This window comes from Toxotes jaculatrix, chromosome 17 (genome assembly GCF_017976425.1).
Source record: "Toxotes jaculatrix isolate fToxJac2 chromosome 17, fToxJac2.pri, whole genome shotgun sequence".
In the NCBI taxonomy this organism is placed as follows: Eukaryota; Metazoa; Chordata; class Actinopteri; family Toxotidae; genus Toxotes; species Toxotes jaculatrix.
The window spans coordinates 15097501-15125307 of record NC_054410.1 but is presented as its reverse complement, the minus strand read 5'-3'; the positions used below and the strand labels follow the sequence as shown (position 1 = coordinate 15125307).

Here is a 27807-nt window from a genome sequence, read left to right as displayed (position 1 = left end):
CACTATAAAATGGGAGCTCAGGAAATGCTGGGTCCTACAATTCCCATAATGCAAGTCAGTCTTTTACTAAGGGAATTATGTTAGAACCTCACTGCGTACGTAAAGCCTATGTTTTTCAAACTCCACTTTTATTTGAGGCTGTAAGGATAATGGGTGCTGTTGTGTTGTTGTACACTATACAGTATAATAAAACGGACTTGGCAGAAGGCACTGCACGACTGTTTTCACAGGCAGTGTATGTCTATAAATGAGGAATCAGAGGTAAGGCCCTTGAAGTTACGAGGGAAGGCGCTTATTTGTTGACCATCAACAGAGCTGCCAGTGACTCATATATGAAGATGTCAGTGAAATACATGTAAATAGACAGATGGACAACATTGGCCTCACCGTGTGGCCTGTCTGTATTATGCTCAGGTCTCGAGTATCTCCCTCCAGCCTATAGTAAGAGATATAAGGAGGATATTTGCAAAGAACCAGCAGCAGCTGATGGGTGTTCAGCGGTACGCAGCATCCCGCTCCATGCACCGAGTGAACAGTCGGCGCTGACCCGCAGATCTGCTCCCTCTCCCCGGGCACGCGGAGGGGCGCACTGGCCCTTTAAGAGAGAAAAAGACGACAGCTCCGCACGAGCTAAGCGCATCGATGCCGCGCTTTACATTTCATCAGTAATTTACACGGCTGCCGCGGGGACAATTCAACATTATGTTATATTGTTTAGAAAGGTTAATTCATATAAAGCGTACCTGCACGTTTTAAATCCCTGGAAGAGAAATGTAATGCTGTGCCCAGTCGGGTTTTTTTTCTGTGGTGCGTAATTGATACGGTAAGTCTTATTTGTGTCAGTCGTAGACGATAAATCTGGTTTATCTGTCTTCTCTCGTACTGGATGTAACAGTACGGTGTAACAAACTACTGTCTGCATAATGTCCTTAAATCATATATTCTACAGTAGTGATATAATCCAAGTGAAGAAGGATTTTAGGCGTATAAAGTTGGCTTTGTGTATGACTGTAGTGGCCATCTTTGGATTGTACTTTGAACGGAGGCTGGCGCAGTGTTCAGGAGATGTTACAACGGTGATTTCATTTGTTGTGATGCGATGAAGCCTTATTTAGGCCCTGTGCCGATGTTATAATAGCATTAATGTAAACACTTGGCTTAATACTGACATGCCATAAACAACGACTCTGCTGCTGTAACAGTTACATGGCACAATAACCACTGCAAAACTGCTAAGAGCTATAGGAATAATGTGGTCTAAAACTACTCCAAACAAACCAAATAAGTCTTATAATACTACTGTACCTTTTGGGAACTTAATTTATGTTAAGTATTTTATTTGTTGGATGTTTCAGTGGATTACCCTGCATTACAAATGTGTTCTATTTTTTTAGTCACTTAGAGTAAATAGATGGAGGGTTAGAGCTTTTAAAGTCCACTGACCTACTATAGATAAGTCTCAAGAATGCAGTACATTGATTTTCTCATTCAGCCATTTGACTGAAAGAGATGCACATTAAGTCCATTTGCATAAGGTTCTATAAGGTCTTGTGAGGTTCTGAATCTTTGTGCAACAGTATTGTCAGTTGTAGAGAGGCTTCTTTAAAATGTTATTTTGGTTTGTTGGGTTTGACTGATGCCCTCAAAACACTAACACTTCACTTCACACATATGCTCTAAGGTCTTTCCACTCTGAGGCTGCTCTAAATATATTTTTCCAGGCTACTGTTTCACTCCCACTTTTTTACACCAGGGAAGCAAAAGCCGGAAGTTGCTTCCATTAAAAACTTTCAAACAGATGCAATCCCATTTAGGTAGGTAGGTTAGTGGTACGCTCTTCCTCACTGTTACTTCTTATTAAAATGTAGTAACTCCCACTGTTGCTGTGGTTATTTCCATGCCAGATATGTTGTTGTGATTCCACGGGGATGCTGTTAAACTAATGAAAGCATTACTAAATGCTTGTTTTTCCTGCAGTGTGGAGAATGCTGAGCTGCAGCACTAATTTTGGCACAGGAAGGGAAGGCTGCTGCTTTTGAACTAACCTGCCTTTGTTGTTTCAGGACATCCTGTACACCAGTCGGGCAGAGCGTGCCCCCTCATCTTGCCCCAGAGGGCTTCACTGAAAAAAAAAAAAAAAAAAGATTAAAAGAAATAAATAATGGAAGACAAACGCAAGAAGCGCAGTCCAAAGGTGTCTCTCCCGCAGCCCCCGCCTCCCCCCATAAACCCCCGCAAACTCTCCGTCCTGCCTGCCAGCAAAAGTGCCACCTTCTCTCTCGGCCTGCCGCAGCCTCCCTCCCCCAAGAACAGAGGCAAATATAAGAGGTCCATAGGAGCACCAGGACAGCCCAAAGAGGTGTTCACAGCCGTCGTAGCTCCACCAAAGACCACCAGGTTTGTATCTGCGAGTATCAGAAAACTGTATTTATAACAGCTGCTGAAAATGCTTTTTGCTTTTTTGTCCCATTATTCATTTTCAAACACATAACTACCTAAATAGAAAAATGTATATCATCAAAGTCTCAATTTAAGGGTTATCAAATCCCTTCTGGGAAATTTCACAACAGCAGAAATAGAGGAGACAGGCTGCCAGAGATCATGATGTTTTCTGTTTTTCCTCAGGCCCCATAAGGAGAAGCCCAGGGCCCCCCAGCCAGCAGGGCCCAGTAAAGTAGTCCAGTCTTCACCCTTGCAGCACTCATTTCTCACAGATGTCTCAGACGTGAGAGAAATGGAGGGAGGGCTCCTCAACCTCCTCAACGACTTCCACTCAGGCAAACTACAGGCGTTCGGTAAGATAACCTTGGTTAGAAAGGCCACCGAGGGAATATTCAGTTACGGGCTGGAAATAAAGCCATTTGAAAAGCGGCTTTGTTACATGAATCAGACTGAAATCAAATAGCGGCAATGCTATTTTTACACATCTGCTGCCATGGAAATACTTATGACTTTGCTGTAATTCTCCTGCAACCAAAAGGGATGACACTTTATGCTATGGTGAAGTCACACCTCTCTGGTTTAACCCCTCTGTTTTCCTAGGTAAGGTGTGCTCCTTTGAGCAGCTGGAGCATGTGCGCGAGATGCAGGAGAAGCTGGCGCGATTGCACTTCAGCCTCGACAGTCACGTGGAGGAGCTTTCAGAGGACCAGAGGAAGTGCGCCTCTGACCACAACCTGGAACACCTGCTCAGTAACGTAAGCACAAACCACAGCAGCAGAGGGTCACCCTTCTCACACATAACCTCAGCTTTCACCAGGTCATAAAGCTATATACATTTCTACATCTAAAACGAGTTTGACTAGTCTGGTGGACTGTAATAAGTATCTGTCAGACTTTACAGCCATGTATAAGAACATTTTATTTTCTTATCTTTTCCTTTTCCTTTCTTTTACTTTTAGCTGTGAACCTTCCAATAGACTGGACAATACTGTGTAATGAAGACAGCCCATGTTGCTCTGTACTGGTATTAAAATTGTTATCACATGCTCTGCTGAGCTACCAGTATGTCCAAGTGTTAAATATTATCCAGCACAAACAGTGATGTGCAGTCCAAGAATGCCTTGAAAGAGTTTCTATTGTTAGCGTGTTGTGTGGCTCCTAGTTACCCACGCCTGGGGCTGGTATGCTCACTGTGGGGAAGCTGCAGTGCTGTGTGTGTGTGTGTGTGTGTGTGAGGGATGTGAGAACAAGCCTTCAGCTCACTGCAGACACTGATGCCAGGAACACTTGCTAGCTCTAACAGCAGTGGGTAACTGTGCCTCAGAGCAGATGGGCTGTGAAGTGACTTTCCTTTGTGTAGGTAAGGGAAGCTGACCATTTGCTTTTGTAAACATTGTAGTTGAACGATGGGAACTTCATTCAGATATCGACGTGACACACACACACACAGGCTATTATGTAATATGATCCCATTTAGTGCCTTGCAGTATCACTTCAGTTCCTATTTTTGGCTGTTTGTATTTTCGACACAACCTCTCATCCATGTGTTCCTTTGTTTTCTGCAGCTGGAGGAGCTCAGCACCTCAATGTATCCTTTTCTAATTAAATATCTGTTTATTTATGGGAAGTCACACAGCACTCCAGGCATGGATGCTGGATTTGAATAATGTTTTCAGTTCAAAGTCCTTCGGTGTGAATCCTTAATGTGTTCGCGTCCTAGACAAAAGCTCCACTTGGCTGAGAACCAGGACCTGCCCAAGACATCTGGTCCCTGACAAAGTGAGGTGTGGAGGACGGCGACCGACACACTCATCTTCCCCCAGCATCTAACCAGTCCAGGTTGCCATGGCATTGATCCAGCTGCCTTAGTAACAGAATGGAAAGATCCAGAGGAGGGGCTATTTTTTTTTCCATTCGGTCAATGAAGCCGAGGGAATGATACAGTGACTCAAAGCAGCGGAGCATTAAATGAACACTCAACCAAAAATCATAAACCCCTCATTCATGGCACAAGAAGCGATCAGAGGGTTTACTTCCCAGTTGCAGGAGAAGAAAACATTGTGTGTTAAAAAAAACATTTTTGTGGCATCATTTTACTTGGCTTCAGTTAGTAATTACATCATTTGGTATCAAATAATTGAATCCAAGTGAGTGTGGTTGTTGGTTCTGTTTTCCATTACGAAAAGCACATTTCATGAGAGTTTAAGACTTTATATTGTGTTTTTTCAATGTCATGTTATGCTCAGTCCTTTCCATAATTTTAGATGGTACATGTCTTTGTCAGAAAAGGTATAAAACGTGAGCCACACTTACGTAGCAAGTAGCAAACATAGTTGGCCCATGTTGACCACATCACTGTGGTTATCTCTGAAGTTAAAAGGGAGTTTTCACCTTTTGCTATTATTCTCAGTGCACTCTCTCATTTTTATATCTTTGCTAAATGTTTAATACTGGAAAACTGGGTTGGATTTAATCTCTGGGTGACCGTTTCTTATAATTGTGCATTTTAAAAGGGACTATGTGAGGAGACCTAATGTACAAAATGTATGTTTGATTAACTTATACTGTTTGGAAAATGACTAAAGATGTTTTGCCAATGTGCAGTTCAGCTACTGTATTTGCAGACTTTGATGGTTTAAAATAATTTAAGTAGGATGATTTTGTCTGTTCTGTCAGTGCTTCTTCAGGATTGCCTTTAGGTTTTATTTATAGTTACATTTGTGAATTAGAGCCCGGTAGCAGCATCCCTCCAAGCACAAACTAGTCCACCCTGCTACTGAAATGCTGTAAAATCCCCTACTTGAATCGTTTAATTTACACAGGGAGTTTGTCCACTCTGACACAGGAAGGCATTCACTTGTCTCTCATGACACTGTGATGGATAGCACATCCACAGAGTGATGCAGCTGGCACAAATCTCTGTGCAGTACCATTTCAGAATGGCAGCTACTTTCATGGTTAAAAGATTTAGGGGCTGAGATTATGATTTCCATTGCATTTAAACTCCAAACTTGGCAGCAACATTACCTTGGCCATAGTATTTAATCCCCGACAAGCCAATTAAAGTGATATAAGCGTTCAATCTGAAAGATCGAAGCACTGGCGCATTTAGTTATTTTAAAAAATTGTACTGCTCGCTAAGCCTACCTCTTTTCCAAGGCCTTGGAACATGTGATACCTTTCTCATTCTGGTTAGTCCATCAAAGACCATAGACTGCTATTTTTTGTTAGTTTACATATTCAGAGGGGTAATTCACCAGAACGCAGACTACCGTTAGCTTTACACAACATGCCATAAGAATTAGACACAGTCACAACAGAAAATTTGTGTGTTCTCATGTGTATTCAGTGACTGTATCCATGAATAAAGGCATATTAGGTAAAAGGCATAATAATGTGTGTTTCTTGGATAAAATGTCATTCAAAATTCATCTTGAAAAACAGTAAAATGTAGCTGTGACTCATTTCCCGCAACCCCCTCTCTCCCTTTAAAATCTGAAGGAGGCACCTGGAAGTTAGTTTTACAGAAATAAAACACTTTATTTATAGGTCGATCTGTCTTTGCTCTTGTTCACAAGCAAGTTTGATATAATTTAACAATAGATGAATTAAAAGGCTACTTGAAGACTGGCACTATTACAGAGACAAAATCAGATCTGGGCCTTCACTGTTTCTCAGGCAGCCACAGGAGTAGAGCAGAACTCCTTTTCCTTTCACGCTGGTTCCATCCAGCAGCATTAGTTAGAACCCAACTGTGATCTAGGCATCGGTGTACATATATATCTCCTTAACAAAAATAAACAATTTTGATCCTGCCAGTAAATTTTGGTCATGCACAAAAAAACCCCAAAAACAAAAAAAAAAAAACGAACAGTATCAACTCAGCACATCATAAACAGGACCTTTAAACCATTACACAATAGATAAATTATAAACTGTACCATCATACAGCGTACGATTAATACTGTGCAAATACACATTTGAGCTGTACAAAAGTGTTTTGTACTATTCTTGTTAATCTCAATTCACAAATCATCATAACAACTACATAAGACAGCTTAAAAATATCACATCACTTTTGATGAAACAGCAAAAATATACACCTTTCAGTTCCCTGTCTTCTTCCTCTTCCTTTTGTGCATTGCAATCTTACATTCTGCAATAGTGTCTCTGATTTGTCTACAGTACATGTTTATAGATAATGAAGAAAAAAAAAAGCAATGACAGTCATAGGATGAAATAATGTAAAACTCATGACGTCTTTCATGATAATGAGCTACCTTTTCAAAGTGCAAAGAGAGCAGGTTGAGTAAGTGTAAGACCTGATGTCAGTATGTTACATTGTCCATGTTTCTGTACCAGAGGAAATCTCACTGAGATAAGAATTAAGAGCTCCTAATTTTTAAGAACTTTCTCTTTATTGATATAAAAGTGCAGGCACTATAAGAAATGTAGAACATCTCTGTTTTCAAGTAAGGTCAGTGTTACTGTTCTTCTCTTCCAACATTTGGTTGTGTTTGGACTCGGCTTTACCATTAGGATAAGGTCCTCAGGAACTCGTTTAAACCTTTGTGGACGTTGGCAGGCTGGGAGGCAGCACACTCACTCAGGCTGGACCCCATCTGGGCGTAAAGCGCTTGGCACAGGTTGGCGGTAGCACCCCTCACGCTTCCGCCCCGGCCATGAATGGTGCCGCTGTGGGTAGAGGTGCCCAGTAGGTGCCACAACAAGGGCAACACTTTCTGCTCCACCACCTGGGGTTTGCGAGGGTAGAGCTCTGTCACAAGATCTGGAAATAGAAAGTGAGAAAGTGGTCAGAGAAACCAATCAGAGAGTGGAGGTCAGAACTTATTACAGCTTTCAGAATAATCACGACAGACGTACCTGCAACCTTTTCGATAAGATCCACCTTTGCTTTGCCACTTAAAAACTGAGCCTTGGTGCAGAAAGGCTGTAGAAGGAGTATGTTATCTGTCATGGAAACAAAGAAAATTACAATATGAAATCAAATTTTCCAAATCAGATGTAAAATTTCACCAAAAATCGGAATGCTTGAAATGAGTACCGAGATTTAAGATAAGTGCATTAATGGCTCCAATAGCAGCAGAGTAGATGGCATTGTTCTTGGAGTTGAGGTGATTGTCCACGATTGCTGGGACCAGGATGTTGACCACTTGTGACAGGTTGTCCTTCATCAAGTGGATGATTTTCTGTAGTGACTCAAGGGCATACAGGTTGACCTTGCTGTTGGACTCCTGCAGCCGGGCCTTGAAGGCATCAAACACCTGGCAGAAGAAAAACCGAAACAGAATAGTATGATGGCGGCTGAAAACTATGACAAAGAACATGATTTTTTTTTAAAAATGCTTGTACTAACTGGGAATATACTATTGATGACCATGTTGGGGTTGCGCTGGCAGTCAGCCACCAGCTGGTCGATTCCCTTGATCCTCTCTCTGAAGTCCTTTGAACCCAGCAGACCTGAGATCTGCTTGATGTATTCAGTCTTGTCTGCAATACTCTGTGTCTGAGATCTACAGCTGTAATGGCTATTGGACTCCCTGTAGATGAAGCAGAATACATTAAATGCTTTTCCTTTATATACATGTCTGTGAAAGCTACAAAAAGCTCTGCTTAAAAGGCTGAACGTATTGTTTACAGGCACCTCTGCTGTAGTGCCTGATATTCACACCCACCTGTTGGTCTGGTTGAGAGGCTCCCTGGTGAGAGATGAGGCCCTGACTGTGCCACTGCCTGGGAGGGAGCGTCTACCCCTGGCTGACTGAGTGTCTTGCGGCATCTCGCCAAGACCCTAAAAATAACCCACAATCTCCAGGTAAGATGAGAGTGCAGCATGTACCAGAAACACCAGTGTTGTAAATGCATAGAGGAACAAACGTTGCACCTTTGTCTTGAGAGTTAAGACAGTGTCTCTGACAGTTGGCAGGTCTTTGGTGGGGATATATTTCTCCAGGATCTTGTCGAAGTCGGGGTGGGATGACAGGGACAGCAGCATTCGACGCCCAAAGTACCTGTGGGAGGAACCGTTGTAATAATTACTCAGACACTGAGTCCCAATGTTACGAGCCTCTGTCTTACTTATGACTTATGGCTTCTCAGCAATCGAAAACTTAAGGACACATCTTTGTGTACAACCATGAAAGAGTCGTAGAAACTTACCTGGCTTCCTGTGAGGAGTCTTGTGCGAGTTTGGTGACAGCAGGTAATATTCTGTCCGTGAGATCTTTTGCCCCAGAGAGAAGACGGGCAGCACCAACCTTCTCTACCAGATTGGCCAGATGCTGAGCAGTGCATTTTCTCACCACTGCGTTGAGGTGACTGCCAGTGGAGGGCAAACCAATTCAGCAATCAAATATTCAACATTTTTTTTCAATATTTATTAAAAAAAAAAAAATAATAATAATAGGGCAAAGTACCAACAGCGATTCCAAATTCACTATGTGTGTATATGCTGCAGCATGCGTACTAACCTGAGCCCTCCAGTGAGCAGAGCATTGATGCTACGAGTGGGGGTGCAGTGCTGCACCATGCAATCCAGTGCTGCATCAACATCTTGCCTAATGAAGGCGTTGCTCTCCCCAGCCTTGTGCAGTAAAGCTTTAACTGTCCCCTCTAGCTCCTGGTCCATCGCCTTCTGCATGTGTGTGTACAGGTCACCCAGAGTACACACTGCAACCCTGGACACACCAGACCGGAGGTTCTTCACCTGAAGAGGATGAACCTTATTAATGCTCCAGGGCAAACAACAGAATTCCAGCATCAAACAGCAGGACATGGAGAGAGAGTAAAATTATCTATCTGGCAAAAAACAGTAAGAATTTTACAAAAGTACCAGATAGCCAAGACAGAGAATATATACTCTGTAATTACTGAGATGACAAATGAAACTGATCTGCAAAATGAGATATGAACATTTAAATTAGGAGAGAGGCAGTTCTAGTTCAGATGGAGTAAGGCAGCACATTGAAAACATGTAGAAATGATGTGGGAGTGTTATCCAACAAGTTATGCTACCTCTTGAATGAGAGACAGGCAGACATCATGAAGCCTGCTCTGGAGTGTGTCTGAGTGGTAGTGGGCCAGAGAGCGCAGGAACGTCAGACCCTCAATCTTCTTCTCCCTGAATTGGAAAAAAAAGGACACAGTTGGCAGCCATTTGGTATTGTTTTGGTACTTTCTTGATCACATTTAAAGATACTGGCTTCTGTTAAATAGAATGTGTTGGAAGTGGCTGGACATTATAAAAAGCTATAAATCTATAGGTTTAGTGGGATAGTGTTAAATCTTTAGGTTTTCATGCGATCCTATGTTTCAGAAAAATGATGTTGGACCCCTAAATTTGAGTTATCCATACAAGAGATTGAGTGTTTCTCACCAGTCCTCAGAGTTCAGCAGGTTGAAGCTCTGTGTCAGTGCTAGGTCAGGTTTGGAAAACGGACACAGCTCCGGAGACTCTGAGAGATTTTTCTTGTGCCCCATAGTGCCAGGGGACAGCTCATCTGAAAGGCCCATCAGACACCACACAACACACAGACACTGAGATTCGGTTTCATGTTGCATCTCTATCTGTCTGAAAACAAGTAGCATGTGTGGGTGGCGGTGCATTAACGGCAGGTTGTCAAAACAAAGGATTGTGGCACATTAACCGAAGCAAACATCTTATTCACCCATGCTCTGATGGCTCTGACAGCCTAATTAATGCACCAGCATTTTCTATAAACAAAGGCCTGTTAAAGTACTGGTTCATCTATTTGTAATGCACTGGAACACTGCTAAATTGCATGCCAGTGTCACACCCGCTGAGAGATTACACAGGGCAACATAATAAAAGATACACAAGGACATTTGTTTGGTTGATAAAACTAGATGTCAGAGCTTGGCATTTGGTGCAGCGTGCAGGTGAAGTGTTGGCTTTTTAGATCAACCAACCTGAGCTATGTGACAATGAAGGTCGGGTTCTGCTGAGACTAGGAGCCCTCCTAAGCCGCGAGAGGTTTTTGGGGTTCGGGGGCACTGTGGGGGGGCTTGGCTGGTGGGGTGGAGTGAAGCACTTGATGGGGCTTTGGGGTCCTGGTGGGCTGACAGGGCTGGTGGGGTTGAGAGGGGACTCATCAGAGAGACGGTCTGTTTTGGTGGAAGTCAGTGTGTTGCCGTTCAGATGCAGATCTACAACAAAAAAAGAAAAAGGTGTGGTAATTTAGGTGAAGAGCTAAAAGGTCTTGGAAAAGTTCATGTATAAACCAACAGTAAAAATCAGGAAAAGTAAAATGAGCTACTTAAACTCAGAAATCGATACCAATATAAGAAGAAACACATATTGTTTGTTCTTGTTTCCAGAACTTTCTCTTACCTTTGATGACTACTGCTTTGTTCTCTTCTGTAGGTGAATCAGACAGCATCTGTCTGACACGGTGGCGGATTCTGTCTCGTGTGTTTTCCCCCTGACCGGACTGCCTCTCGTGCTGATCCAGATGCTGCAGCCGCATCCTGTCCCGGCTGAACCTAGCATTCTTCACCCTCTCCTGCACATGCATCAGTAGAAAACACACCAGGTGGTACTTTGGTGAGTGGAAAACCTTCTAATGGTGTACTATGATTTGGTGGACAAAGTGTGACTAACCTTAAGCTCATCTGGACGTGGGCTGTCATCACTGTCTAAGTGACTGCCAGACACAGCGTGGCTGTAAATGCCAGCTGAGGGATCAGTGGGGGGTCTGGCTACTGATTCACCCTGCTCAAGTGACAAGGCGTCTCCTGGACGGCTGGATACCGCAGTGCCAAACATGCCTGAGAAGTGTGAGAGATGCAGACAACTTAAATGCATGACTGAAAAGGTGGACATGACAGTCTGAACTGAAAAAGAAATTAGTAGTAAGATCTACTTCCTTTTCAAACAATTTAACTGCAAACAGGATGGGAATCGCATCTTTGTATTCAAGAGCTTCACTAGAAAATGAAAACTGTATTTCATAGTGTTTCTTTGTAACTTGAGAAAGACTTTGGGAAACAAGACATCTTACCTTTGAGTCTGCTGTACAACAGCACAAAGACACTATCTCAGTAAGAAAGCAAAAATATGGGACAACCGACCAATGATTTGTGTCTTGTACAAACTGACCTCTTCCAATGACTCCTTCAGGCATGTCTGTGCCCGGTGAGTTCCTGCTGCTGTGGCTCTGTGATGCTAAAGATCAAAGGAGAGGATTTACTGATTGAGTTAATTATTTAAGCCCACAAAATATTATTACCAGGTGAATCCACTGTCACTGCTGACTGACCTCTGGCAGGCTTCAGGCCTCTGACTGATTCACGAAAGACAGGTTTGACCAACGGAGGGGAGGGACCTGTTGTCTCCTCCTCAGTTTTGATTGTGCCGTTCGAGTATGTGACTTTCTGCCCAACAACACCCACCTCAGGTGACAGTTCGTTTCTCTGAGTCAAACCTTGACAAAGCAGAAAAAAAACAGATGAGATGTAAATAGAATACAACCCAGTGCAACAGAGTGGGCAAACCCCCTTCACCCCTTTTATACCTTGAAGGCTGCTGAAGTCCATGGACACAGAAGACCTCAGTTTTGCAGAAGGCACTCTTGCAATGCGAGGTTTCATTCCTGAAGAGGCAGAGTTTCCAGGACTGCTGACAGATGTGACAAGTGAGAAAGTGAGAAATTACGCTGTGAAACTACTCAGCACAGTTCAACACACTGTCACACAACACCAGATCAATACCAGTTTACCACTGCTTTAACTCAGTAGGTCTGTGAGAAGGTAAAGTGCTCCAAAAATTAAACACCAGGCCGGACTTGAGACAACTAATGTTATAATATACTGTACAAAGTTGCACCAAGATAAAATCTGATTATTTAGTCAACTAGAGAAACCTGTGGTAGAAGTATAAGGCTTTTTTCATCTCTGTAAAAAAAAAAAAAAAAAAAAATTAATAATTAAAAAAAAAGGCTTTTTTCATGATCTCATGTTATTCTATTTAAAGAATGAGTCAACTCAAAGACAGACACAATGATGACCTCATATATGAAGTAGTGGAAAAATATTATACCCAGTATTCACAAAAAGCAGAATCCTTTACCTGGCTTTGATGCCATTGGAGTTCAAGTTGGCAACCGAGCTCAGACTGGAAAGACCACTTTCACTGGCTGAGCTGGTAAGCTTCGGAGAAGTGTGTGATGGTGAGTCCAGACCCAGGTCTAACCTCACAGCAGAATCGGGGCTGTCTGGATCTGGACTGCTAAGGCTCACTTTGGCCCTCTTCTTGGCAGCACTATTGCGCAGTGAGCGCAGAGAGTTTAGCATCTGTGAGCAACACACAAATTGGCACATATGAGCATGGAAAGGACTATTATTAATGGAACCAAACTTCGACCACCTGGACAAGCAAACTGGGCCCTCGTGACTTTAAGAACTTGTTTCTTTAAGAACTCTCACATGCAGAGTTGGAACTTTCAGTGTCCTACTTTTTCCACCTTTGTCTTTCTAAGGAAAAAAAAGAGTTTGCTGACCTCCTGCATGTCTAGAGGATCATCCTCTAGAGGATCTTGCACTGCACTGAAGCTGTCAGGGTCCAGGTGAAGGCTCTTTTCTAGCTGTTGGTTCTGAGGGCTGCCAGGAGCATTGGACCTCTGGCCATTATGAGACTGGGCCTGTTCTACTGGAGGGACTACTGGTGAGATAGAGAGAGTTGCCCTGGTGCTGCTCAGAGCCCGGCGGAATGATGAAGTGGAGGAAGAACTCACAAGGGAGGCGCGAATAGGCCTGGGAGAGCATCTGCTAGATAACTGGTCTCCTGGAGGGGGAAGAACAGGGAAGACAGCCAACATGATGATAAACAACAGACGCCACAAAATTTTCACATTCGGCAGACAAACCAAATATATATCGACTAATGTCTTTTTACTAGTTTACCCTTTGCTGTGCCTGCTGTGTCTCTCCAGGGGCTGGTGTCTCGCTGGTGAGGGCTGTTCTCTCTCTTGTTGGGCCAGGTGTTGGACATTGACAAGGAGGGGTCTCCGTGATGGCGGGAGAGCGTTGGAGTAAGCATGCCTCCAGGGAGTGTAGCCAGTGGGTAGGAAGGCAGTAGGAAGGAGCCGGATGTGGTGGGATTAGAGGGGAGGGAAAACGTGCGCTCAACACTGGGGTTCCTGGGGAGCATGCGCCCCTTGGGTGCCACTGTGAGACAGGGTATTCACACATCAGGAACCAAGAAAAAACTGGGTGTGGTAAAAGGTAGCAAGGTGGTGATATGGTTCATGTTTGGCTGAAGGTTAAAATTTGTTTTTACTGCAACCAGAGTTCTTAGTATAACTTCTGCAAATCTTTTTAAGGTAATAACTTCTTACCAACATCTGGGTCAGAGAGGCTGGTAGATTTAAAGATGTCAGGATCTAAGTTGAGGCTTCCACTTCTCCTGAGGCGTGAAGGAGACTCCCTCCTTCTAGAGAACTGTGGCTTCTGTGGTTCTGCAGAACCTAGATGTAAAGTATATTTTGCCATTTTGATTACAAATCTACAAGGCTTGCAAATTACTCAAACAGTAATTGAGAGAATCAATCCGCCCGGAAGCCCATAATTTAAAAAAGGAGTCTGAACCATATAAAGGTTGGACAAATCATAAATGATCAATCCAATCTTTCCTGTTATATATTTGATCTCATGGTATCATAGGGAAGACATTTAAAACTGTTGACAAATCTCTTTCCAGGACGATCTGCAAACCTTTATTTAATACATGATTTAGATATCTTCGTAAACAATCCTTAAATTCAGATTAAACTTAGAACTAACTGGAGTGGTAAACACAGCTTGCAAACTTTCCAGCCAGAAATTCAAAAAGTTTAGTCTAGTTGCTCCTGTGAGCACAGACACACGGAGCCTTATGCTGAGAGAACGCCACAGAGGGGCAGCTACAAAAACTGGGCATTTACGTAGTAATGTTATACAAGAGTGGAAAAATTTAGCAAGGCACATAATTGACTTTCATGGGGCATGGAAAACCACACTGCATTCAAATATCCTTGGTACACACGCCACACTACTAATCTCAATTTTCAGATTAGCACTCGCATGTGTCCTGATTACATAAGATATAGTAGGATCACTGGAAGTAATCCCTTTGTAGTGTAGTCAACATCAAACAGCCAATGAGTTGAGGAGATACAATCCAATATTGAATCTGATGTGAGAAATATTTTCAAAGCATGACATTCTGTCAAGCATAATTACATCAAAGAAAGCCTTTCCCTTCATAAAGAGTACTGTACACATTCTGGATATTTCCCTTTCATCTTTGGACTTCTACTTTTATTTTTTCACTGCTCTTGCTGAAACTGAGGAGTTGTCAGTTTAGGAAAGCTTCTAGCAGGTTATCTCTAACTTGATCGCACTGACAGGCTGTTATAAACCTGCAAAAGCCTCGCCACAGTCATAACAGCAGTAATGTCACACATTTGCTAGGCTAGATTCTCTACTGAAGCTGGCATAGTGCAACATGCTGCCCTCTGATATTCACTACATTCTCTTTAGGGCTGAAAATAATCTTTCACAATTAGCCTCCATCACGTGTCATGGTCTGTTTACTCTGTGTATTAGGGGAAGTGCTGCTGGCAACAATAAAGAACATTTTATCTTGTTTACTAGTAAAATGACAGATTTGTAGAGCTTCTCTAGCCTTGTAAAACATTAATTTAAGCCTCTAAACAAATATTCCAGAAGAAGGGAAATGATCAAGCCATGCTCTTAAGCTCATCTGAATTAAGAGATACAATAATTAGATAACAAAATCATTAGCATAATGGTCTCCTCTGGCATGTTGTGAGAGTAGTATGACACTTATCTGCCATGCAACTGTGCTCATCTCAGGGCTTTTGGTGACATGTGGCACGGTGACTCCACTGACTCAGCATGCTAATCCAATTTAAAGCTGCTCTAATTTCAGTCCAGCTGAAGCTGACCATGACAACCATTCAACTGCACTTGTCACCTCATCGGGAAATAATGTGAGCATCATGTTATGAGAAGGAAATATTGGCACTTACTAAAACTGGGTATATAGGTCTCTGGACTCAGCTTCCTGGACATAGGAAGGAAATCCTCGCTGGCCACCTATGGATGTGCAGAAAATTATTTAATTGCAAAAATTAGAGGATGAAGTTCAAATAACTGATGTACAACAATCCTTAAACATAACAGGGGCCTCAGTGTAATTCCATCCACTGGTCTGAACAAAGCAGTGTAGCAGATATTTGGCCCGCTCAGACAACAGACACTGGCCTTTGGGTGGATCTTAACTTAATGTATATGACCTCTACTGTTCTCATTAAAGTTTTACTGTCGCCACGCAACCTCTGAAATTTTGATCACAGATAAATGAACCATAGAGAGGGTTATGACAGATTTTGGCAGTGGTGCATGCTTTGAGCGAGTGAGTGTTGCTGGGGTTAGCTCTCCTCCCTACATCTGATCGAAAGTCATTGCAGAGCACTTGTTGAGATTGCAATCAACACTACAGCAGTAAATAAACCATGTTTTACAAGCATAACCCTGTGATATTTCCAATTATGTTTCACGCCCCCTTCACTAAGTGTGCTGTGTGGTAATGAGGTTGCTGGGAAACGGACACTGCTGTAAACAGAACGTTTTTCCAAACTGAGGCTCTAAGCTGGATGATAGTTTCCAGAACAAATATGGTCAATTAATACCTCATGAAACACAACCAATGGCCATTATTAGAACAGAGCTGATAATAGCTTATGTTTAATGTTTCATTCTAGTTTGTATGCCAATAAAATGTGAAGCAGTAAATGTTCCAGAATACATCCTTTAACACGGCAAAGTGGTAGGCTGACCCCAACTGTCAAGGCGTATTTTCACGACAATGGATTCTCCTCTTTGCCGTGTCACTGTGCAGGGAAATGAGTCACCCGCTGTATTTCTTCCAGGAAGAGTGTCAGTGATACTGGTGTTTACCTATCTGTTCCCCTCTATCTCTCTCTGTTTATAAAGAATTGAGAGCCACATTTTCAAGATACTGATTAATTTCTAAAAAAAAAAAAACCCAACATATTTCTAATGAAATGTGTGTTATGCATTAATAAGAATGCATTAATGAAAATCATATATAGACTGAGAGGTGGTTGAAAAGGACACCACAGAACTGTATAATACGATGTAGAAGATAAATCTGTCCCTCTCCTCCAAACTGTCACTGAGGAAAGTGCCACCTCTAAGATATATTTAGTCTCTTTGGACTGGTTCATTTAGGTGTGACTCAGCTTGTTCTAACAACAGAGTAAAAAGGCAAAAAAAAAAACTGACCCTGCAGAAATTGCCAAGATGATTAATTTCTAAAAAGGAAGCAAAGATATCCAGTGCACCATCCACAACAACTCCTTTCATGTTCTTTGCAGTGTCTGCACTTGTTAACTGATTGGGGGCAAATTGACATAACTGCCTGGCAGCTGAGATGCTCTGTAATTTCAGAGTCAATATGAAAAACACTCGGGTGCTCCTAGAACCTCTGTACAGGCAGAGAACAAATGACTGATTAAGCCCTAATTGCTTTGGATCTCAACGACTATTTTTAAAAGTCCCTTCAATGAAAAAGGTGAACACTGCTTACTGAGTCAATAGCTGCTTCATCAACGTCAAACACTGGTAGCTGGATAATCTAACCTCCAGCATACCTGATTATACCTCTAAGCTCTATGTTTTATTTTGACAGTGAATCATAAAATTAGTAAAAGTAAATGCCAAACTGGGGAAAGTTCCCAGAGGGCTTAATTATAACAAAAGATAAGTGAGAATATAGCATGACAGACCCCACCTGCTCAGAGCACTTTCCATTAGGTGTACTGCATTGCTGGTCATTCTCGGTGGATGAGAAGCTTGACATCTCCCAGGGTAGTTTGTTTTTCCCTTTACCTGCGCTGACAATCCTCCTTTGAAGTGGAAGGTCATCAGTGAGAGAGCCTAAGCTGCCATAGCCATACAATCGGTCACAGTCCGGTTCAGTTCTGTGGCTCCTGGCGCTGCTTATCCGCCCTCCGTTCATCACCCAGTCCAGATCGGCTCCCGAGCCATACTGCAGTGAGCACCGCTGTCCTGGTTTGGGCACTACTAAGCCATATTCCACTATACCCTCTGAGGAGAGTTTCGGAAGGACATGCCTTGCTCGTCTTGCCTGTACAGCTGCCATAAGACCCTCTGCATCCTCATTAAGCTCAACCATGTCCACAGCTTTCATCAGAGGCTGCTTTTTTCCTGTGTCAAGGCAATAGTCAAAAACGGCAAACAGTTCAAGGGCAGCGTGACGGACTTTCCTTTTGCTGTCTGCCAGATATGGTGCAACCTCAAAACAAAGCTTGGGGATGTTGAAATCTTTCCTAGGATGAGTGAGCATAGCTGCCATAATGATGTTAAGGACATCTTCCCGAACCCTTGAATTTTTGTGCTTCAAGTTGCCGATTACAAGATCTAATACTTGTTGTGGTGCAACAGTTTTCATCAGCTGTCGAAACACATTCATGTATTCATTCCTGGTGATGGTGCGAGTGTCCCCGAGGGCCTTGAGAGCCACTAAGACCAAGTGTTTGAAATATTTGTTTGCACTGGTATCTAACTTCTGAATGAGTAAGTTTAAAACTTGTAAGGTGCTGTACAACACTTTAAAATTACTGTCATCCAGAAGTCGGGGAAGAAAATTTATGAAGTCCTCAATACTATCAGATGGGACTGACTTAATGTCCACTTCTGAGAGGATGTGTTTGAGCTTTTCCACCCCATTTGTGCGATTTTGGTAATTCTTCGGGTCCAGAAGCTGATGGTGTAACTCCTGGGAGATCAATCCAGGTATCATTATTGATGGTCTTATGGATGTGGTCAAATCTGAGAATCCAAAGAAGCAAGCACAATCCCGTGAGGACAATAATATTCCTCCTTTTTAATTAGTGCTTTCATCCTGAGTGGTTGGAGATGGAAAACCACTCTCCTGTTTGTCAAGCTGTGAAAGCAAAACAGAGAAAATCAACAAGAGCAGAGAACTGGGCTGAACTAATTCCCATTTGCACGCTATGAGGATCAAAATGCATGGAGACAGCCTCGGCAATAATGTATTTGAACATGTTTCAACACTGGGCTTCGTAACGGTACTTTTTTTTTTTTTACCTGAGGGAGTGTGTTGTTGCTCCTTACCATCCCGATCGATCACCATGAACTACGTTAGATTAAAAGGGGCACGGACACAACCACTTGTGGCTGTCAGGCGCGGTAGTTATCAGCAGAACAGCGGCGATAACCTTTACCGCTGTATGTTGTGTTATTCCCTGCTTTTGTAACGTCAGTTACCAAGTGTGCTGACCGGAGTCTTAGCCTGTTATACGGTTCTAAGTAACGCCTTCAGTGGGCTTACAATCAGTCCCTGACTACTCGTTACCGTTAAGCAGCCTAATTAGTTAGCTAGCTACCTAAAACCTTTGCTAACTGCAACACCGCTCAAACGGTGCTAAGCTAACTCGCTGCTCCGCTAATTGTGTTGGTGGATAGTGGTGGCTGACTGTGGGCTAGCAAAGTTAGAAAAACACCAAGAAAACAGACCTTGCATTTCTCCTCGTCCTCTTCGGTGACGCTCGACGAGACTATCTAATGTTACGTCGTCCAAATTTCCATGTCATGCTTCGGCAGCTACGGTTGTCTAAGTCCAGACATTTTCACTGGTTGTTTTAGCTGGTGATATATGGAGTGTTTGGGAGCTACAGAGGTATTCACATCGAGAGGAGCCCACACACACACACATACTCGCAGACAGACACACACCGCGGCAGCAAAATGGCGAATAAATGTCGCAAACTGAGCGCTTCCATGGTGACGCGAGTTCCAGGCTCCTCCAGGCGGCATCATCATCACCGAGCTGCAGAGCAGACTGGGATAAACAGAGAGCGAGGCACGGTCTAGAAATTAAAATATAACAGGACTTAAACTGCATGTTACATGAACATTCTTAGAGTTCGATGTGTGCGCTTCCATCTGGTTTAGAGAGCACTTCAAAAAAACACAAATAAAGTGAACTGCCTTAGAATAATGATTTACGAAGTGCTCTCCTGCACCCATACTGTGGAGCAAGAGTTTTACATTTATTATAGTTATTTTAATAAATTTCACATAATAATATAACATATATATCACCTAGTATAGATAACACGTTTATTCATGCCATTGTATATAATAATAATTATATTATGTAAAGCTTTTAACAATGAAAGTAACCATATTTACTCAAAAGCACTCTGATGCTCTCTCTTTACTTAAAATGTATGTAACTTTACACATAATATCTCGTCATGTTTCAAATGGCGAGGCAAATGTTGAAGTTTTTACTCCACTAATTAACAGCTATAACCAATGGCTAATTTGCAAATTAAGGTTTTGAATGCAAATTCAGTAATGTGTCTGTGTGTGTGAATGTGAGTGAATGACCCTATGAATAAGGTCTGTGGGCTAATGTTTTTTATTTCCTTTAAATATATATATATATATTTTCTTTTTCTTTTCTTTTTTTGGCTTGTCGCTTACTAACACAAACATGGCTCTTCCTTGTAAACATCGCTGAATAGCGTTTTATTTTGAAAACAGCGGAAGTGGGTGTGCTGCTCTGATAGCTCGTTATTATAAGAGCTCATCGGTAGCTTAAAGGCTAGTTTGGCAGTAGGTTGTTTTCCTGATAGCCGCCCGGGGTCCACACTCGTCGCCGCTGAACTCCGCCACTGCAAAATCTGTCAATAACGTTACAGCGGCACACGAGACGGACTACAGGTTACAGGTTTGTTCTCCTTGATGTGTCGCTACGAAAATGTTATCTGACAGCTAGCTATAACGTCACGTTTTGTATCTGTCAGCCATGTTACTGTATATCAATCAATGATGCAGCTAGCCACAGTAACCGTGTTTATTTTTAGCAGCTAACCTGCGCTGACTGCAGTGCAATGAAACAGAGATATAGGCACGGTGTATTTTCTCGTGTCGAACATTGTTGACAGTACGATGGTTATATGAATGCTGGCGTTGATGTAAATACGATGTGCGTGGAAATTTGTTCCTGCAAAAAAAAAAAAAAACAAGCTGTTGGTGGGCTTGAACGTGTGTTAGCGCACTAGCCGTCTGCTGATGTAAAGCTAAGAGGCAGCTAGCGAGTTTTGATGTGGCCGTGTTCTCCGTTCAGAAATCAAACCAAGGCCCCAGTCAACAAACTAACCTTTGACGTTACTGTGACTGCATGTCATAGAGCAGCAAATGCACAGCATCATTTAGGCAGTCGGCTTGAAGTTAACCTGAAAATTGCATGCTTTCTAGCCTGTACGGCTGCTCAACTTCAAGCAGCGTTAGCATTGGATTAAGAAGATCATGCTTCTTTAGCTTGCCTCGCTGTAGACTGCCAACAGAACAGGTCAGAATAACTACTGCATTATTTCAAAACGTCCCTGAATGCATCATACTGCCCAGGCATGTTTCCGACGCGTGCAATAATTACGTCATGTTGCACAGGCCTCTGTTTAGTTTTAGTTGACTTTGTGGTCTTGTAGTCTTATGGACTAGATGACAACTGTTTAATTTCCAGGATTTACAGTATTTCCCTTGGTTGTTATTCACATGTCAGTTGATTAGACGGTATCACTGAGTCAGTATCCTTTACACTGTGTCAACACTGCACTGTTGTGTGGATTCCCGTTCTCAGATGGACCAGCAGGACCAGTCCTATATGTTTGCCAGTCTGACACGGCCTCACTCAGAGCAGCTGCTGCAAGGCCTCCAGCTCTTGCGGCAGGATCACGAACTATGTGACATTGTCCTGCGCGTGGGAGACGCCAAGATACATGCCCACAAAGTAGTGCTGGCCAGCATCAGTCCTTACTTCAAGGCCATGTTCACAGGTAATCTGTCAGAGAAGGAGACCTCTGAGGTGGAGTTCCAGTGCATCGATGAGACTGCCTTGCAGGTATGCTTGGAGCCAGCAGACACAAACTGCACTGATTAACTGCTGAAATGTGTGTTTTGTTTATGTGATGCATTCACTCTCTCTCTTCCAGGCCATCGTTGAGTATGCCTACACTGGCACGGTGTTTATCTCCCAGGAAACAGTGGAATCTCTTCTACCGGCTGCCAACTTACTCCAGGTTAAGCTTGTACTTAAGGAGTGCTGCTCCTTCTTAGAGAGCCAGCTGGATGCTGGGAACTGTATAGGTATCTCCCGCTTTGCAGAGACATATGGCTGTCATGACCTGTGCCTGGCTGCAACTAAGTTCATCTGTGAGAACTTTGAGGAAGTTTGTCAGACAGAGGAATTTTTTGAACTGACAAGGGCTGAGTTGGACGAAATTGTGTCCAATGACTGCCTTAAGGTGGTCACAGAGGAGACTGTATTTTACGCCCTGGAATCGTGGATCAAGTATGATGTAACTGAGAGACAGCAGCATCTGGCTCAGCTGCTGCACTGTGTTCGCCTTCCACTTCTCAGCGTCAAATTCCTCACTCGCTTATATGAAGCCAACCACCTTATACGAGACGACCACGCATGCAAGCACTTGCTCAATGAAGCCCTCAAATATCATTTTATGCCTGAGCACCGACTCTCCTATCAGACTGTGTTGTCGGCACGGCCCAGGTGTGCTCCGAAGGTGCTGCTTGCAGTTGGGGGCAAGGCTGGACTTTTTGCCACATTAGAAAGGTAATGATAATGTCTAGATAATCATTTTAAGCAGTATGAAAAAGGTAGCTTTCCAAACGTCTGTATTGTCTATGCATTATGTTCTGTGTTTACAAACAAAAAGACTTATCGGACAATATCTGCCTTTCTCTTGCAGCATGGAAATGTATTTCCCTCAGACAGATTCATGGATAGGACTGGCCCCTCTCAGTGTGCCACGATATGAGTTTGGTGTTGCAGTACTGGACCACAAGGTGTACGTGGTGGGAGGCATTGCCACGCACATGAGACAGGGCATTAGCTATCGGAGGCACGAGAGCACAGTGGAGAGCTGGGACCCTGAAAGCAACACCTGGTCTTCGGTGGAGCGTATGGCCGAGTGCCGCAGCACTCTAGGTGTGGTGGTCCTGGCTGGAGAGCTTTACGCCCTGGGAGGCTATGACGGCCAGTATTACCTCCAGTCAGTGGAGAAATATGTCCCCAAGTTGAAGGAGTGGCAGCCAGTGGCACCCATGACAAAGTCCCGCAGCTGCTTTGCCACTGCTGTGCTAGATGGCATGGTGTATGCTATTGGTGGCTATGGCCCAGCCCACATGAACAGGTAATACCAGTGAGAAGGGTAACGATATTTAATGTTTATGTTATGTTTATGTTTTCATGTTATGTACTAGTGGGGTTTTAAAAATACACAGTACACATGTTGTATTAAACATTAGAAGTCTAATTAACTTGCGTTAAAATTAGAAAGTACCAAAACTTTTTATGAATGTGTGTATAAACTGTAAATAGTAAAACCATGCATGCCCCATACAGTTTTGATTGGTGACATGAAGGGTAATCAGTAATTCACTATTTTACTGAATTATTAACAAAGCTGAAAATCATTCGTTCCGTATCAGCGTATTTTCTTTCTATGTATGTTATGATACATATCTTACCCTTCAACTGTAAACTCTTCCACTGAATTTTCTCTATAATGTGAAGACTGCCACATGAGATCAAAACATGCAACTAACCTTTCTTTGTTCCTACAGATGACATTTGACATCAGTAGCGTAAGGTTGTGGTGCTCTACCACATCTTTTTATAATAGCCTTTGATCCCAGTAAAAAGCTTCTGGCCCCTTTCAGACCTCCTAACCTGGCTTTTTCTCTCAAGGTCTTGTTAGTTATTTAATAGAACTGGCAATCAAGTGAAGGATGTCAAGTGTTGCTGAGAAAATGGTCAGGAACCTGTTAATGAATGAAGAGGAGTCAGAGCAGAAGTGGTTGCTGAAGTTTCATTGAGAGGGTGCCTGTCTGTGTGCTGCTAGTTAGACCTCTGTTGTTGCTGTGGATCTCTAGAGAGCAGTGTCTCTGTTGCTTGTTTCCTTGACTCCCAAAACCCCTCAGGAGAATGTGTTTGGACAAAGAATCTTTGGGGACTATTTTTTTTCTTCCCCCAGTGGTTTATATGTCCTTGCACACAGCAAAACAATCCCAGATTGACAGTGTTCCAGTGACTGCCAGGGGTTTCATTTGACTCTGGTCAAACTCTGTAATTCACCACTGTCATTGGTGGCATTGTTACTAGTTGCTCTGGTTGTGTGCGTGTGCGTGTGTGTGTGTGTGTGTGAGAGTGATCAGGCCATCTGAACAAAAATGTTCCTCTCTGTATCTTGAAATAAGAATTTATGACAAAATATTGCTTCAATTACATACTATAGTGCCACATTAAATATGCATGGTGTCCTACTTCTGAAACATATCTTTTGAAAGCATTTTTTCCTTTTTTTTCAAAGCTAATTAAATCTAAATTGCATTTACTTAATGCCTCTGACAGTTTTCAGAAGCATTCCACGAGCTTCCAGGCTGCTATTGTTTCAATTTATTTGTACAAGATTTGCTCGTATAGACTTGAAACTGTGATAGGTAGTCCATTGCAGCATTAAGCTGGGGCTCTCTTGAGGAATTAGGACTGCACTTTACTGAATATCTCTAAAGATATATAAAACTAATGAAATGTTAATGGCCTATTGCCACTCCAGTGCCACTCCATTATCTTTATAACAGTTTCTTATCTGATATATACAGGTTCATGATACATAATAAAACTGATATGCAAAGCAGATGTACTTAGTGTAAAAAATGGAATGGTTATATTACTTATTAGCATGTTCAGTGGTGTGTGCCTATGCAGCTGAGAGTAGGGACTGTTTGAAAACTATGGTGTCTTCAAGGATGTTCTGACATTAGACTTAGGTGCTGCACAGCTTGGCAGTCACTAGGGTTGTTGCCAGAACTTTTTCGGACACAGACATTTCAGAATCAAGAGACACAAAACCAAAACTGTCAAAGCACAGCACTAAGTGATATTTGTTATATGAGTGAAGTTTCCTTTTTAAATCATTGTACATTTTGTTAATGTTGCTGCATTTCTTGTGCACAGCGTGGAGCGGTACGACCCCAGCAAGGATGCTTGGGAAATGGTGGCTCCCATGGCAGATAAGAGGATCAACTTTGGAGTAGGCGTCATGCTCGGCTTCATATTTGTGGTGGGTGGACACAATGGAGTGTCGCACCTGTCCAGCATCGAGAGGTATGATCCACACCAGAACCAGTGGACAGCCTGTCGGCCAATGAACGAACCACGCACCGGTGAGTTCAGCTCATACTTGTACGATCTGTTTGTAGGACACTTTGTTGATAAGATTTGAACCTGTTGTGATTACTGCATCCAGAAGATGGTGGGTGACACCTGTAACTGACCACACGTGACTATGACATCATTATCTTTCAGGTGTGGGCTCTGCCATCGTGGACAACTACCTCTATGTGGTGGGGGGTCACTCTGGGTCATCCTACCTGAACACTGTCCAGCGCTATGACCCCATCTCAGACAGCTGGTTGGACTCGAGCGGGATGATGTATTGCCGCTGTAACTTTGGTCTGACTGCCCTTTGACCCATGGCCCAGCCAGCTAGGACCCAATAAGAGAACTTAGACACAAAGACTTTTCTTTTTTGTTGTCTCCTCCTTCTTCCCCACATTCATCCTCCAGGTGCAGGGGAATGCTGCACACCAACGGGAACACCAGAGGAGAGAGAGTCTGCTGGGTGGATGGATGTGCCGGGCTAGCTGGCTGGCTAGAGGGAGGCTATAGACCTGGCTGCAGAGATGAAGAGCTACAAAGCTGTGCGGTTAAGAAAGGAAGATGATTGGATGGCTGTTGTCACAGGCACAAGGAGATGACCGCTCTACTGCTGCTGGACCACAATGAGGACTCTGAGCCATTTCCCAGAGGATTGTGGGAGAAATCTTGTCACTTTTGTTTCAAAATTCTGTGTTATGTTAGCAGACATAATTTTCTTTGGTTTTCCTTCATGCCATTAATTGTGTTTCACACTTAATTTTTTTTTGTTTCCCTGCTGCAACCGGAACCATGTGTTTAAAATTTTGTAGAACACCGCAGTTTGCTTGTGTATTTGTATGAATATGTGATTGTTGGCCATGTGGTGTGTATGTCTGTGTGTATGCTCGAGGGGTACATGCATGTCAGATAGGATTGTTTGTTTTGTTAAGTGTTTGCGTGCAGAACTGATGCTCGGGCTGACACTGGAGTTCTGCATCAAAATCAGTGCTTCACAAAACAGAGAAAAGTTGGAATCTTTATATTTTCTCAAAAAGGGCTGCCTTTTTCTCTCTTGTAAATGGTCTAAATGAAATATATAGATATGAATATATCCTCTAGTGCATTGCCTGTAAATGTTTTTCTGCACTGGGTCACTAGTGTGTGCGCGAATGTGTGTGTAGTTTGTTTCCAAGGGTCAGTGTAGAGGTGAAGGATGAAATTCTCCTGAGAGTGTTTGCCACTAGCCTCTGCTTCATCCTTGGAGCCATTTAAACATCCCCATGTTCTAGCTTCTGTTACATCTTCCTAAGGTCAGGTCATGCACTTGCTACTCTTCACAATAGTTGAAATCGACCTTGGCCCTCTTCTCACCCTTTGGTCCGTACACAATACCAACTGGTGCTATATTTAGGATTCAGGATTCAGCTGTTTGTCTGTGTTGCCTCACACAATTAGGTCAACCTCTGTTCAGCCTCTGCTACATTACTGCGTTAGATGTTTAGTCATTTGATTTATGTGCATTTAAATGCGTAAAATCTAAATGGCCCCCAACCATGCAATAAAATGAAGTCCTACAGAAAGGGAAGCCTGTGGTTGGACAACCATCGACTTTCTCATAATTTTCTAACTCTAAAAAAAACAAAAAAAGAATTTGGCACTATCTTTGTTTTGATTTATTTATTTTGAATTATCATTTAAATGTTATCCTTGTTCATGTTTCTTTTCCTTCACTCTGGCTCTTATAGGATATGAGCATGCTTTGCCATTGTCTCAATGCCTGTTGTCAGTACATTGTCAGTCTCTTAGCTATGAACAAGACTCTTTTCTGCATTTGATCGGGTCTGACACCTGGTCTTTGCACTCACCAACCTGCCACCAAACATATGATCTTCATGTGGCCAAGGTCTCGCTTGCAAGCAGCTCAGGTTTGAGGTAATTTGTTCACTGCTTCATGTAAAGTGCCAAAACATGACAAATCCCCCCATTTTTCCTCACTCCTAGCACTAGAAACTCTGTCACTCGTGAGCCACAACCGAATCTCTTTCTTCTCGTCTTTATTGCTAATGTACTAGCATTATATTCTTCCATACTGTCACATGGAGATGGATGATAAAGCACCAAGGGCTGTGCTTGCCGACTCAGGCCAAGTTGTAAGTGTCACCCGTCTTGTGTCCTGGGAGAAAAACCAGACTAGCGGACTCTGAGGGCTCCCCTGGTTGTGTTTGACCCCAGGCTGGCTGAGGGTGTCACTCTGTGCAGCCTTGGGCTTGATTGACGGACAGGTGAAGCAATGCACAGCAATAGACCGGGGGAAAAAGCTAGGCGTGGTGTGTCTTGTTGAGTCACTGTTCATGTTCAAGTCTAGTTTCAGTTGCTTTGTTCACCGTTGTTTGCACATATGTGGAAACTTTAACCAAGCTCTGCATTGCACTTACCAAACTATTTGATACACATTGTTATTTGTACATATGTTTTAATTTAGGCTAATGGCATTTAGATAATGCAATAAGACTTCTGTTCCCCGTGTGGATGAATATGTTTTGTGTTTTGTCTCTTTAAAAAGCCAAGGCATTTCATATTGCTGTAACAGAACCTCACATGGCATGTCTGTGGATTCACACTGTTGGCTAGCAATGTGGACGTCCAGTGAAACATCAGATGGTACCATTGACTTTGCCTCATCCTACCAGACATCTTGTGTTGTTGTTTTGTTGTGCATGCTGGTTCATTTTTTACAAGGCAAATGTTTATTTAGGCAGATTCTAATGGATAGCTATTAATGAATCCTATTAATGAATGGCCAAATTGGAAAAAAAAAAGATATATATATATATTTAAAAAATCAGCCGTTTTTCACCACATAAAAGTCTTATAAACACTAGACAGGGACATGTGCTCTTCCACTTTGCCCTTGTACCTGATATGTTAGATGGGAACGTTAATGACGTTTGCCTTGCATATTGGTCAGGGTGTCACTGGTGAGACTTTTTGTTGCAGATTGTTCGCGTCACCATATAGAGTACTTT

The 27807-nt window shown here is 42.8% G+C and overlaps 3 protein-coding genes across 7 annotated transcripts; 2 read left to right on the top strand and 1 right to left on the bottom strand.

Moving 5' to 3' along the window:
* Positions 1-623: 623 nt before the first annotated feature.
* ccdc28b (coiled-coil domain containing 28B) lies at positions 624-5806 on the top strand. 2 transcript variants are annotated; one of them, XR_005896196.1, is made up of 6 exons: positions 624-823; positions 2064-2397; positions 2626-2795; positions 3043-3197; positions 3402-4030; positions 4163-5806. XR_005896196.1 is itself a non-coding variant. In XM_041059932.1 (6 exons), the coding sequence occupies exons 2-6, from the start codon at positions 2162-2164 to the stop codon at positions 4215-4217; spliced, it is 639 nt and encodes a 212-aa protein (XP_040915866.1). In that variant the 5' UTR covers positions 624-823; positions 2064-2161; the 3' UTR covers positions 4218-5806. The 2 variants fall into 2 exon arrangements, 1 of the variants encoding a protein (XP_040915866.1); XM_041059932.1 differs by having other exon boundaries at positions 4008-4030.
* Positions 5807-5945: 139 nt separating this feature from the next.
* LOC121197661 (TOG array regulator of axonemal microtubules protein 1) lies at positions 5946-19263 on the bottom strand. 4 transcript variants are annotated; one of them, XM_041061360.1, is made up of 23 exons: positions 19069-19263; positions 17300-18475; positions 15513-15579; positions 13818-13946; positions 13384-13647; positions 12981-13264; positions 12551-12774; positions 11997-12100; positions 11742-11906; positions 11582-11647; positions 11084-11250; positions 10814-10985; positions 10393-10629; positions 9839-9962; positions 9478-9583; positions 8934-9169; positions 8623-8781; positions 8348-8474; positions 8139-8254; positions 7820-8003; positions 7508-7727; positions 7327-7413; positions 5946-7231 (listed from the first exon to the last, which is right to left on the bottom strand). In XM_041061360.1, the coding sequence occupies exons 2-23, from the start codon at positions 18329-18331 to the stop codon at positions 6978-6980; spliced, it is 4524 nt and encodes a 1507-aa protein (XP_040917294.1). In that variant the 5' UTR covers positions 18332-18475; positions 19069-19263; the 3' UTR covers positions 5946-6977. The 4 variants fall into 4 exon arrangements, with proteins under 4 accessions (XP_040917294.1, XP_040917296.1, XP_040917297.1 ...); XM_041061362.1 differs by having other exon boundaries at positions 11997-12097; XM_041061363.1 differs by having other exon boundaries at positions 13215-13264.
* Positions 19264-20156: 893 nt separating this feature from the next.
* On the top strand, positions 20157-27647 carry LOC121197546 (kelch-like protein 28). Its single transcript, XM_041061206.1, has 6 exons — positions 20157-20290; positions 21203-21463; positions 21555-22192; positions 22329-22772; positions 24599-24807; positions 24950-27647. The coding sequence occupies exons 2-6, from the start codon at positions 21203-21205 to the stop codon at positions 25111-25113; spliced, it is 1716 nt and encodes a 571-aa protein (XP_040917140.1). The 5' UTR covers positions 20157-20290; the 3' UTR covers positions 25114-27647.
* Positions 27648-27807: the final 160 nt, after the last annotated feature.

What these genes read in the sequence shown, in the direction of transcription:
- ccdc28b (XM_041059932.1), top strand. Translation starts at nt 2,162, where the DNA reads ATGGAAGACAAACGCAAGAAGCGCAGTCCAAAGGTGTCTCTCCCGCAG. An exon ending in AGGCAAACTACAGGCGTTCG is followed by an intron (nt 2,796 to 3,042) that starts GTAAGATAACCT and finishes CTGTTTTCCTAG; the next exon opens with GTAAGGTGTGCTCCTTTGAG. An exon ending in GAGGAGCTCAGCACCTCAAT is followed by an intron (nt 4,031 to 4,162) that starts GTATCCTTTTCT and finishes TTCGCGTCCTAG; the next exon opens with ACAAAAGCTCCACTTGGCTG.
- LOC121197661 (XM_041061360.1), bottom strand. Translation starts at nt 18,331, where the DNA reads ATGATACCTGGATTGATCTCCCAGGAGTTACACCATCAGCTTCTGGAC. An exon ending in TCTTAACTCTCAAGACAAAG is followed by an intron (nt 8,255 to 8,347) that starts GTGCAACGTTTG and finishes GGTTATTTTTAG; the next exon opens with GGTCTTGGCGAGATGCCGCA. An exon ending in TGCACTTATCTTAAATCTCG is followed by an intron (nt 7,414 to 7,507) that starts GTACTCATTTCA and finishes TTTCCATGACAG; the next exon opens with ATAACATACTCCTTCTACAG.
- LOC121197546 (XM_041061206.1), top strand. Translation starts at nt 21,203, where the DNA reads ATGGACCAGCAGGACCAGTCCTATATGTTTGCCAGTCTGACACGGCCT. An exon ending in TCGATGAGACTGCCTTGCAG is followed by an intron (nt 21,464 to 21,554) that starts GTATGCTTGGAG and finishes TCTCTCTTCCAG; the next exon opens with GCCATCGTTGAGTATGCCTA. An exon ending in AATGAACGAACCACGCACCG is followed by an intron (nt 24,808 to 24,949) that starts GTGAGTTCAGCT and finishes ATTATCTTTCAG; the next exon opens with GTGTGGGCTCTGCCATCGTG.